This window comes from Petromyzon marinus, unplaced genomic scaffold (genome assembly GCF_048934315.1).
Source record: "Petromyzon marinus isolate PM22_M1 ecotype Great Lakes invasive population unplaced genomic scaffold, UKy_Petmar_22M1.pri1.0 PM_Scaffold_97, whole genome shotgun sequence".
NCBI classification, from domain to species: domain Eukaryota; kingdom Metazoa; phylum Chordata; class Hyperoartia; order Petromyzontiformes; family Petromyzontidae; genus Petromyzon; species Petromyzon marinus.
The window spans coordinates 155167-168100 of record NW_027423707.1 but is presented as its reverse complement, the minus strand read 5'-3'; the positions used below and the strand labels follow the sequence as shown (position 1 = coordinate 168100).

The 12934-nt window shown below is 54.2% G+C and overlaps 1 protein-coding gene across 2 annotated transcripts in view; it reads left to right on the top strand.

The window, feature by feature from the left end:
• LOC142923964 (uncharacterized) overlaps positions 1-12934 on the top strand; it is a 56595-nt gene that overhangs the window by 40682 nt on the left and 2979 nt on the right. For both annotated transcript variants that reach the window (XM_076064995.1, XM_076064994.1), the window contains exons 4-5: positions 5771-5822; positions 10122-10214. In XM_076064995.1, the coding sequence (XP_075921110.1) occupies positions 5771-5822; positions 10122-10164 (95 nt within the window). In that variant the 3' untranslated portion in view covers positions 10165-10214. The remainder of the gene's footprint in view (positions 1-5770; positions 5823-10121; positions 10215-12934) is intronic.

The following is a 12934-nucleotide window of genomic DNA, read 5'->3' as shown; positions in this document are numbered from 1 at the left end:
GTCACGTCATCGGTGATTTCACGTCACGCGATCGGTGATTTCACGTCACGCCATCAGTGATTTCACGTCATGAGTGATTTCACGTCACGTCATTGGTGATTTCAAGTTATGTCATCGGTGATTTCACTTCACACCATGGGTGATTTCACGTCACGTCATCGGTGATTTCCCGTCACGCGATCGGTGATTTCACGTCACGTCATCAGTGATTTCACGTCATGAGTGATTTCACGTGACGTCATTGGTGATTTCACGTTATGTCATCGATGATTTCACTTCACACCTTGGGTGATTTCACGTCACGTCATCGGTGATTTCACGTCACGCGATCGGTGATTTCACGTCACGTCATCGGTGATTTCACGTCATGAGTGATTTCACGTCACGTCATTGGTGATTTCACGTTATGTCATCGGTGATTTCACTTCACACCATGGGTGATTTCACATCACGTCATCGGTGATTTCACGTCACGCGATCGGTGATTTCACATCACGTCATCGGTGATTTCACGTCATGAGTGATTTCACGTCACGTCATTGGTGATTTCACGTTATGTCATCGGTGATTTCACTTCACACCATGGGTGATTTCACGTCATGTCATCGGTGATTTCACGTCACGCGATCGGTGATTTCACGTCACGTCATCGGTGATTTCACGTCATGAGTGATTTCACGTCATGTCATTGGTGATTTCACGTTATGTCATCGGTGATTTCACTTCACACCATGGGTGATTTCACGTCACGTCATCGGTGATTTCACGTCACGCGATCGGTGATTTCACGTCACGCCATCGGTGATTTCACGTCATGAGTGATTTCACTTCACGTCATGAGTGATTTCACGTCACGTCATCGGTGATTTCACGTCATGAGTGATTTCACGTCACACCATGAGTGATTTCACGTCACGCCATCAGTGATTTCACGTCACGCCATCGGTGATTTCACGTCACGTCATCGGTGATTTCACGTCACGCCATCAGTGATTTCACGTCACGCCATCGGTGATTTCACGTCACGCCATCGGTGATTTCACGTCACGCCATCGTTGATTTCACGTCACGTCATCGGTGATTTCACGTCACGCCATCGGTGATTTCACGTCACGCCATCGGTGATTCACGTCACGCCATCGGTGATTTCACATCACGCCATCGGTGATTTCACGTCATGAGTGATTTCACGTCACACCATGAGTGATTTCATGTCACGCCATCGGTGATTTCACGTCACGTCATTGATGATTTCACGTTATGTCATCGGTGATTTCACTTCACACCATGGGTGATTTCACGTCACGTCATCGGTGATTTCACGTCACGCGATCGGTGATTTCACGTCACGTCATCGGTGATTTCACGTCATGAGTGATTTCACGTCACGTCATTGGTGATTTCACGTTATGTCATCGGTGATTTCACTTCACACCATGGGTGATTTCACATCACGTCATCGGTGATTTCACGTCACGCGATCGGTGATTTCATGTCACGTCATCGGTGATTTCACGTCATGAGTGATTTCACGTCACGTCATTGGTGATTTCACGTTATGTCATCGGTGATTTCACTTCACACCATGGGTGATTTCACGTCACGTCATCGGTGATTTCACGTCACGCGATCGGTGATTTCACGTCACGCCATCGGTGATTTCACGTCATGAGTGATTTCACGTCACGTCATTGGTGATTTCACGTTATGTCATCGGTGATTTCACTTCACACCATGGGTGATTTCACGTCACGTCATCGGTGATTTCACGTCACGCGATCGGTGATTTCACGTCACGTCATCGGTGATTTCACGTCATGAGTGATTTCACGTCACGTCATTCGTGATTTCACGTTATGTCATCGGTGATTTCACTTCACACCATGGGTGATTTCACGTCACGTCATCGGTGATTTCACGTCACGCGATCGGTGATTTCACGTCACGTAATCGGTGATTTCACGTCATGAGTGATTTCACGTCACGTCATTGGTGATTTCACGTTATGTCATTGGTGATTTCACTTCACACCATGGGTGATTTCACGTCACGTCATCGGTGATTTCACGTCACGCGATCGGTGATTTCACGTCACGTCATCGGTGATTTCACGTCATGAGTGATTTCACGTCACGTCATTGGTGATTTCACGTTATGTCATCGGTGATTTCACTTCACACCATGGGTGATGTCACGTCACGTAATCGGTGATTTCACGTCACGCGATCGGTGATTTCACGTCACGCCATCGGTGATTTCACGTCATGAGTGATTTCACTTCACATCATGAGTGATTTCACGTCACGTCATCGGTGATTTCACGTCATGAGTGATTTCACGTCACACCATGAGTGATTTCACGTCACGCCATCGGTGATTTCACGTCACGCCATCGGTGATTTCACGTAACGTCATCGGTGATTTCACGTCACGCCATCGGTGATTTCACGTCACGCCATCGGTGATTTCACGTCACGCCATCGGTGATTTCACGTCACGCCATCGGTGATTTCACGTCACGTCATCGGTGATTTCACGTCACGCCATCGGTGATTTCACGTCACGCCATCGGTGATTCACGTCACGCCATCGGTGATTTCACGTCACGCCATCGGTGATTTCACGTCACGCCATCGGTGATTTCACGTCATGAGTGATTTCACGTCACGCCATCGGTGATTTCACGTCACGTCATCGGTGATTTCACGTCACGCCATCGGTGATTTCACGTCACGCCATTGGTGATTCACGTCACGCCATCGGTGATTTCACGTCACGCCATCGGTGATTTCACGTCACGCCATCGGTGATTTCACGTCATGAGTGATTTCACGTCACGCCATCGGTGATTTCACGTCACGCCATCGGTGATTTCACGTCACGCCATCGGTGATTTCATGTCACGCCATCGGTGATTTCACTTCACGCCATCGGTGATTTCACGTCATGAGTGATTTCACGTCACGCCATTGGGGATTTCACGTCATGAGTGATTTCACGTCACGCCATCGGTGATTTCACGTCACGCCATCGGTGATTTCACGTCACGCCATCGGTGATTTCACGTCACGCCATCGGTGATTTCACGTCACGCCATCGGTGATTTCACGTCACGCCATCGGTGATTTCACTTCACGCCATGAGTGATTTCACTTCACGCCATCGGTGATTTCACGTCATGAGTGATTTCACGTCACACCATGAGTGATTTCACTTCACGTCATGAGTGATTTCACGTCACGCCATGAGTGATTTCACGTCACGCCATCGGTGATTTCACTTCACGTCATGAGTGATTTCACTTCACGCCATGAGTGATTTCACTTCACGCCATGGGTGATTTCACGTCACGCCATCGGTGATTTCACGTCACGCCATGAGTGATTTCACTTCACGCCATGAGTGATTTCACTTCATGAGTGATTTCACGTCACACCATGAGTGATTTCACGTCACGCCATGAGTGATTTCACTTCACACCATGAGTGATTTCACTTCACGCCATGAGTGATTTCACTTAACGCCATGAGTGATTTCACTTCACGCCATGAGTGATTTCACTTCACGCCATGAGTGATTTCACTTCACGCCATGAGTGATTTTATTTCACGCCATGAGTGATTTCACTTCACGCCATGAGTGATTTCACTTCACGTCATGAGTGATTTCACTTCACGTCATGAGTGATTTCACTTCACGTCATGAGTGATTTCACGTCATGAGTGATTTCACTTCACGCCATGAGTGATTTCTCTTCACGCCATGAGTGATTTCACTTCACGCCATGAGTGATTTCACTTCACGCCATTGGTGATTTCACGTCACGCCATGAGTGATTTCACGTCACGCCATGAGTGATTTCACTTCATGCCATGAGTGATTTCACTTCACGTCATGAGTGATTTCACTTCACGTCATGAGTGATTTCACTTCACGCCATGAGTGATTTCACTTCACGTCATGGGTGATTTCACTTCACGTCATGAGTGATTTCACTTCACGCCATGAGTGATTTCACATCACGTCATGAGTGATTTCACTTCACGTCATGAGTGATTTCACTTCACGTCATGAGTGATTTCACTTCACGTCATGAGTGATTTCACGTCACGCCATGAGTGATTTCACTTCACGCCATGAGTGATTTCACGTCATGAGTGATTTAACGTCACGCCATGAGTGATTTCACTTCACGCCATGAGTGATTTCACGTCACGTCATGAGTGATTTCACGTCACGTCATGAGTGATTTCACTTCACGCCATGAGTGATTTCACGTCACGTCATGAGTGATTTCACTTCACGCCATGAGTGATTTCACTTCACGCCATGAGTGATTTCACTTCACGCCATGAGTGATTTCACTTAACGCCATGAGTGATTTCACTTCACGCCATGAGTGATTTCACTTCACGCCATGAGTGATTTCATGTCACGTCATGAGTGATTTCACGTCACGCCATCGGTGATTTCACTTCACGCCATTGGTGATTTCACGTCACGCCATGAGTGATTTCACATCACGCCATGAGTGATTTCACTTCATGCCATGAGTGATTTCACTTCACGTCATGAGTGATTTCACTTCACGTCATGAGTGATTTCACTTCACGCCATGAGTGATTTCACTTCACGCCATGAGTGATTTCACTTCACGCCATGAGTGATTTCACTTCACGTAATGGGTGATTTCACTTCACGTCATGGGTGATTTCACTTCACGCCATGAGTGATTTCACGTCACGTCATGAGTGATTTCACTTCCCGTCATGAGTGATTTCACTTCACGTTGAGTGATTTCATTTCACGTCATGAGTGATTTCACGTCACGCCATGAGTGATTTCACTTCACGCCATGAGTGATTTCACGTCATGAGTGATTTAACGTCACGCCATGAGTGATTTCACTTCACGCCATGAGTGATTTCACGTCACGCCATGAGTGATTTCACTTCACGTCATGAGTGATTTCACGTCACGCCATGAGTGATTTCACTTCACGCCATGAGTGATTTCACGTCATGAGTGATTTAACGTCACGCCATGAGTGATTTCACTTCACGCCATGAGTGATTTCACGTCACGTCATGAGTGATTTCACTTCACGCCATGAGTGATTTCACGTCATGAGTGATTTAACGTCACGCCATGAGTGATTTCACTTCACGCCATCAGTGATTTCACTTAACGTCATGAGTGATTTCACTTCACGTCATGAGTGATTTCACGTCATGTCATGAGTGATTTCACTTCACGCCATGAGTGATTTCACTTCACGCCATGAGTGATTTCACGTCACGTCATCGGTGATTTCACTTCACGCCATCGGTGATTTCACTTCACGCCATGAGTGATTTCACTTCACGCCATGAGTGATTTCACGTCACGTCATCGGTGATTTCACTTCACGCCATTGGTGATTTCACGTCACGCCATCGGTGATTTCACTTCATGCCATGAGTGATTTCACTTCACGTCATGAGTGATTTCACTTCACGCCATGAGTGATTTCACTTCACGTCATGAGTGATTTCACGTCACGTCATGAGTGATTTCACGTCACGCCATTGGTGATTTCACGTCATGAGTGATTTCACGTCACGCCATTGGTGATTTCACGTCATGAGTGATTTCACGTCATGAGTGATTTCACGTCATGAGTGATTTCACGTCACTCCATGAGTGATTTCACTTCACGTCATGAGTGATTTCACGTCACGTCATCGGTGATTTATCCTCTTCCCCGTGTCTCTCTCTGTCCCTGTTTTAGGCTCGCCGGACGTCCATCACTCAGATAGACGGAGCGGCCAAACAGGGCAGAGGTGAGAGAGAGAGACACGGGGAGAGAGACACGGGGAGAGAGACACGGGGAGAGAGAGATACGGGGAGAGAGAGAGAGACACGGGGAGTGAGAGACACGGGGAGTGAGAGACACGGGGAGAGAGAGAGAGACACGGGGAGTGAGAGACACGGGGAGAGAGAGAGACACGGGGAGAGAGACACGGGGAGAGAGACACGGGGAGTGAGAGAGACACGGGGAGAGAGAGAGAGACACGGGGAGTGAGAGACACGGGGAGAGAGAGAGACACGGGGAGAGAGAGACACGGGGAGTGACAGAGAGACACGGGGAGAGAGACACGGGGAGTGAGAGACACGGGGAGTGGGAGAGAGACACGGGGAGAGAGAGACACGGGGAGTGGGAGACACGGGGAGAGAGAGACACGGGGAGAGGAAGACACGGGGAGAGAGAGACACGGGGAGTGAGAGACACGGGGAGTGGAAGACACGGGGAGAGAGAGACACGGGGAGAGAGAGAGACACGGGGAGAGAGACACGGGGAGAGAGAGACACGGGGAGTGAGAGAGAGACACGGGGAGTGAGAGACACGGGGAGAGAGAGACACGGGGAGTGGGAGACACGGGGAGAGAGAGACACGGGGAGAGAGAGACACGGGGAGAGAGACACGGGGAGTGAGAGACACGGGGAGAGAGAGACACGGGGAGTGAGAGAGAGACACGGGGAGTGAGAGACACGGGGAGAGAGAGACACGGGGAGAGGGAGACACGGGGAGAGAGAGACACGGGGAGTGAGAGACACGGGGAGTGGAAGACACGGGGAGAGAGAGACACGGGGAGAGAGAGAGACACGGGGAGAGAGAGAGACACGGGGAGAGAGACACGGGGAGAGAGAGACACGGGGAGAGAGAGACACGGGGAGAGAGACACGGGGAGAGAGAGACACGGGGAGAGAGACACGGGGAGAGAGACACGGGGAGTGAGAGAGAGAGACACGGGCAGTGGAAGACACGGGGAGAGAGAGAGAGACACGGGGAGAGGGAGAGAGACACGGGGAGTGGGAGAGACACGGGGAGTGAGAGACACGGGGAGAGAGAGACATGGGGAGTGGGAGAGAGACACGGGGAGAGAGAAACGGGGAGATAGACACGGGGAGAGAGACACGGGGAGTGAGAGAGAGACACGGGGAGAGAGACACGAGGAGTGAGACACGGGGAGTGGGAGACACGGGGAGAGAGACACGGGGAGAGAGACACGGGGAGTGAGACACGGGGAGTGGGAGACACGGGGAGAGAGAGACACGGGGAGAGAGAGAGACACGGGGACTGAGAGAGAGACACGGAGAGAGAGACACGGGGAGTGAGAGATACGGGGAGTGAGAGAGAGACACGGGGAGAGAGAGAGAGACACACGGGGAGAGAGAGAGAGAGACACGGGGAGTGGGAGAGAGACACGGGGAGTGGGAGAGAGACACGGGGAGTGGAAGAGAGACACGCGGAGTGGGAGAGAGACACGGGGAGTGGGAGAGAGACACGGGGAGTGAGAGAGAGACACGGGGAGAGAGACACGGCGAGTGAGAGACACGGGGAGTGTGAGAGAGACACGGGGAGAGAGACATGGGGAGAGAGACACGGGGAGTGAGAGAGACACGGGGAGTGAGAGAGACACGGCAGTGAGAGACACGGGGAGAGAGACACGGGGAAAGAGACACGGGGAGAGAGAGACACGGGGATAGAGACACGGGGAGAGAGAGAGACACGGGGAGTGAGAGAGAGACACGGGGAGAGAGAGAGACACGGGGAGAGAGACACGGGGAGAGAGACACGGGGAGAGAGACACGGGGAGAGAGACACGGGGAGAGAGACACGGGGAGAGAGACACGGGGAGAGAGACACGGGGAGAGAGACACGGGGAGTGAGAGAGAGACACGGGGAGAGAGACACGGGGAGTGGGAGACACGGGGAGAGAGACACGGGGAGTGAGACACGGGGAGTGGGAGACACGGGGAGAGAGAGACACGGGGAGTGAGAGAGACACGGGGACTGAGAGAGATACACGGAGAGAGAGACACGGGGAGAGAGAAACGGGGAGATAGACACGGGGAGAGAGACACGGGGAGTGAGAGAGAGACACGGGGAGAGAGACACGAGGAGTGAGACACGGGGAGTGGGAGACACGGGGAGAGAGACACGGGGAGTGAGACACGGGGAGTGGGAGACACGGGGAGAGAGAGACACGGGGAGTGAGAGAGACACGGGGACTGAGAGAGAGACACGGAGAGAGAGACACGGGGAGTGAGAGATACGGGGAGTGAGAGAGAGACACGGGGAGAGAGAGAGAGACACACGGGGAGAGAGAGAGAGTGACACGGGGAGTGGGAGAGAGACACGGGGAGTGGGAGAGAGACACGGGGAGTGGAAGAGAGACACGCGGAGTGGGAGAGAGACACGGGGAGTGAGAGAGAGACACGGGGAGAGAGACACGGCGAGTGAGAGACACGGGGAGTGTGAGAGAGACACGGGGAGAGAGACATGGGGAGAGAGACACGGGGAGTGGGAGAGACACGGGAGTGAGAGAGACACGGCAGTGAGAGACACGGGGAGAGAGACACGGGGAGAGAGACACGGGGAGAGAGACACGGGGAAAGAGACACGGGGAGAGAGAGACACGGGGAGTGAGAGAGAGACACGGGGAGAGAGACACGGGGAGAGAGACACGGGGAGAGAGACACGGGGAGAGAGACACGGGGAGAGAGACACGGGGAGAGAGACACGGGGAGAGAGACACGGGGAGAGAGACACGGGGAGTGAGAGAGAGAGACACGGGGAGAGAGACACGGGGAGAGAGACACGGGGAGAGAGAGACACGGGGAGTGGGAGACACGGGGAGTGGGAGACACGGGGAGTGGGAGACACGGGGAGAGAGAGAGACACGGGGAGTGAGAGACACGGGGAGAGAGAGACACGGGGAGAGAGAGACACGGGGAGAGAGAGAGACACGGGGAGAGCGAGAGACACGGGGAGAGAGAGACACGGGGAGAGAGAGACACGGGGAGTGAGAGACACGGGAGAGAGACACGGGGAGTGAGAGACACGGGGAGAGAGAGACACGGGGAGAGAGAGAGACACGGGGAGAGAGACACGGGGAGTGGGAGAGAGACACGGGGAGTGAGAGACACGGGGAGAGAGAGAGACACGGGGAGAGAGACACGGGGAGTGGGAGAGAGACACGGGGAGAGAGAGACACCCGGAGTGAGAGAGACACGGGGAGTGAGAGAAAGACACGGGGAGTGAGAGACACGGGGAGAGAGACACGGGGAGAGAGACACGGGGAGAGAGAGACACGGGGAGAGAGACACGGGGAGAGAGACACGGGGAGTGAGAGAGAGACACGGGGAGAGCGAGGCACGGGGGGAGAGAGAGAGACACGGGGAGTGAGAGACACGGGGAGAGAGAGACACGGGGAGTGAGAGAGAGACACGGGGAGAGAGGCACGGGGAGTGAGAGAAAGACACGGGGAGAGGGAGACGCGGGGAGAGAGACACGGGGAGTGAGAGAGACACGGGGAGTGAGAGAGAGACACGGGGAGAGAGAGAGACACGGGGAGTGAGAGAGAGACACGGGGAGAGAGAGAGACACGGGGAGAGAGAGAGAGACACGGGGAGAGAGACACGGGGAGAGAGAGAGAGACACGGGGAGCAGGAGAGAGACACGGGGAGTGAGAGACACGGGGAGAGAGAGAGACACGGGGAGAGAGACACGTGGAGAGAGACACGGGGAGAGACAGAGAGACTCTCTGTCTCTGTGTCTCTTTCTGTCTCTCCACCCCTGTGTCTCTCTCTCTTTGTCTCTTTCTGTGTCTCTCTGTGTGTCTCTCTGTGTCTGACTGTGTCTTTGTGTGTCTCTGTGTGTCTCTGTGTCTCTGTGTGTCTCTGTCTCTGTTTGTCTCTCTGTGTCTCTCTGTGTATCTCTCTGTGTGTCTCTGTGTGTGTCTCTGTGTGTGTCTCTGTGTGTGTCTCTGTCTGTGTCTCTGTGTGTGTCTCTGTGTATCTCTGTGTCTCTGTGTGTCTCTGTGTCTCTGTGTGTGTCTCTGTGTGTGTCTCTGTGTGTCTCTGTGTCTCTGTGTGTCTCTGTGTCTCTGTGTGTGTCTCTGTGTCTCTGTGTGTGTCTCTGTGTGTCTCTGTGTGTGTCTCTGTCTGTGTCTCTGTGTGTGTCTCTGTGTGTCTCTGTGTCTCTGTGTGTCTCTGTCTCTGTTTGTCTCTCTGTGTCTCTCTGTGTCTCTGTGTGTGTCTCTGTGTGTGTCTCTCTGTGTCTGTCCGTGTCCCAGCCCAGTCTATGAAGCTGCGTCCGTCTCTGGGAGGAATCCGTAGACCGTCGCCATCACCAGAACCTCCAGCCAGAGATGAGGCATCAGCCCTCAGTGAGAACTCACCACACTGTACACCACACTGTACACTACCACACTGTACACTACCACACTGTACACCACACTGTACACTACCACACTGCGCACTACACTGTACACCACACTGTACACCACACTGTACACTACTACACTGCACACCACACTGTACACCACACTATACACTACTACACTATACACTACTACACTACACTATACACTACTATACACTATACACTACTACACTATACACTACTACGCTATACACTACTACGCTATACACTACTACACTACACTATACACTACTACACTATACACTACTACACTATACACTACTACACTATACACTACTACACTATACACTACTACACTATACACTACACTATACACTACTACACTATACACTACTACACTATACACTACTACACTATACACTACTACACTATACACTACTACACTATACACTACACTATACACTACACTACACTATACACTACTACACTATACACTACTACACTATACACTACTACACTACACTATACACTACTACACTATACACTACTACACTACACTATACACTACTACACTATACACTACTACCCTACACTATACACTACTACACTATACACTCTCCCCGTGTCTCTCTCCCCGTGTCTGTCTCCCCGTGTCTCTCCCCGTGTCTCTCTCTCCCCGTGTCTCTCTCCCCCCGTGTCTCCCCGTGTCTCTCCCCGTGTCTCTGTCTCCCCATGTCTGTCTCCCCGTGTCTGTCTCCCCGTGTCTCTCCCCGTGTCTCCCCGTGTCTCTCCGTGTCTCCCCCCGTGTCTCCCCGTGTCTCGCCGTGTCTCTCCCCGTGTCTCTGTCCGTGTCTCTGTCCGTGTCTCTCCCTGTGTCTCCCCGTGTCTCCCCGTGTCTCTCCCCGTGTCTCTCTCCCCGTGTCTCTCCCCGTGTCTCCCCGTGTCTCTCCCCGTGTCTCCCCCCGTGTCTCTCTCCCCGTGTTTCTCTGTGTCTCTCTCCCCGTGTCTCCCCGTGTCTCTCCCCGTGTCTCCCCGTGTCTCTCCCCGTGTCTCTCCCCGTGTCTCCCCGTGTCTCTCCGTGTCTCCCCCCGTGTCTCCCCGTGTCTCGCCGTGTCTCTCCCCGTGTCTCTCCCCGTGTCTCTGTCCGTGTCTCTGTCCGTGTCACTCCCTGTGTCTCCCCGTGTCTCCCCGTGTCTCTCCCCGTGTCTCTCTCCCCGTGTCTCTCCCCGTGTCTCCCCGTGTCTCTCCCCGTGTCTCCCCCCGTGTCTCCCCGTGTCTCTCTCCCCGTGTCTCCCCGTGTCTCTCTCTCCCCGTGTCTCCCCCTGTGTCTCTCTCTCCCCGTGTCTCCCCCTGTGTCTCTCTCTCTCCCCATGTCTCTCTCCCCGTGTCTCCCCGTGTCTCCCCGTGTCCCCCCGTGTCTCCCATGTCTCCCCGTGTCTCTCTCTCCTTGTGTCTCCCCGTGTCTCCCCCCGTGTCTTTCCCCGTGTCTCTCCGTGTCTCTCTCCCCGTGTCTCCCCCCCGTGTCTCCCCGTGTCTCCCCCCGTGTCTCTCTCCCCGTGTCTCCCCGTGTCTCTCTCCCCGTGTCTCTCTCCCCGTGTCTCTCCCCGTGTCTCTCTCCCCGTGTCTCCCCCCTGTGTCTCCCCCCCGTGTCTCCCCGTGTCTCTCCCCGTGTCTCTCTCTCCCCGTGTCTCCCCGTGTCTCTCCGTGTCTCCCCGTGTCTCTCCCCGTGTCTCTCCGTGTCTCTCTCCCCGTGTCTCTCCCCCCGTGTCTCTCTCCCCGTGTCTCTCCGTGTCTCTCTCCCCGTGTCTCTCCCCGTGTCTCCCCGTGTCTCCCCTTGTCTCCCCGTGTCTCTCTCCCCGTGTCTTTCCCCGTGTCTCTTTCTCCACGTGTCTCTCTCTCCGTGTCTCCCCGTTTCTCCCCCCGTGTCTCTCTCCCCGTGTCTCTCCGTGTCTCTCCCCCCGTGTCTTCCCCCGTGTCTCCCCGTGTCTCTCTCCCCGTGTCTCTCTCTCCCCATGTCTCCCCGTGTCTCTCTCTTCCCATGTCTCTCTCCCCGTGTCTCCCCGTGTCTCCCCGTGTCTCTCTCTCCCCGTGTCTCCCCGTGTCTCCCCGTGTCTCTCTCCGTGTCTCTCCGTGTCTCTCCCCCCGTGTCTCCCCCTGTGTCTCTCTCCCCGTGTCTCCCCTCGTGTCTCTCTCTCCCCGTGTCTCCCCATTTCTCTCCGTGTCTCTTTCCCCGTGTCTCTCTCCCCATGTCTCCCCGTGTCTCCCCCCGCGTCTCTCTCTCCCGGTGTCTCCACGTGTCTCCCCCCGTGTCTCTCTCTCCCCGTGTCTCCCCGTGTCTCCCCGTGTCTCCCCGTGTCTCTCTCTCCGTGTCTCTCTCCCCGTGTCTCCCCATGTCTCTCCATGTCTCTTTCCCCGTGTCTCCCCGTGTCTCTCTCTCCCCGTGTCTCCCCGTGTCTCCCCGTGTCTCTCTCTCCCCGTGTCTCCCCGTGTCTCCCCCCGTGTCTCTCCCTCCCCGTGTCTCCCCGTGTCTCCCCGTGTCTCCCCCCGTGTCTCTCTCTCCCCGTGTCTTCCCGTGTCTCCCCGTGTCTCCCCGTCTCCCCGTGTCTCCCCGTGTCTCTCCCCGTGTCTCCCCGTGTCTCCCCGTGTCTCCCCCCGTGTCTCTCTCTCCCCGTGTCTCCCCGTGTCTCCCCGTGTCTCTCTCTCCCCGTGTCCCCCCGTGTCTCC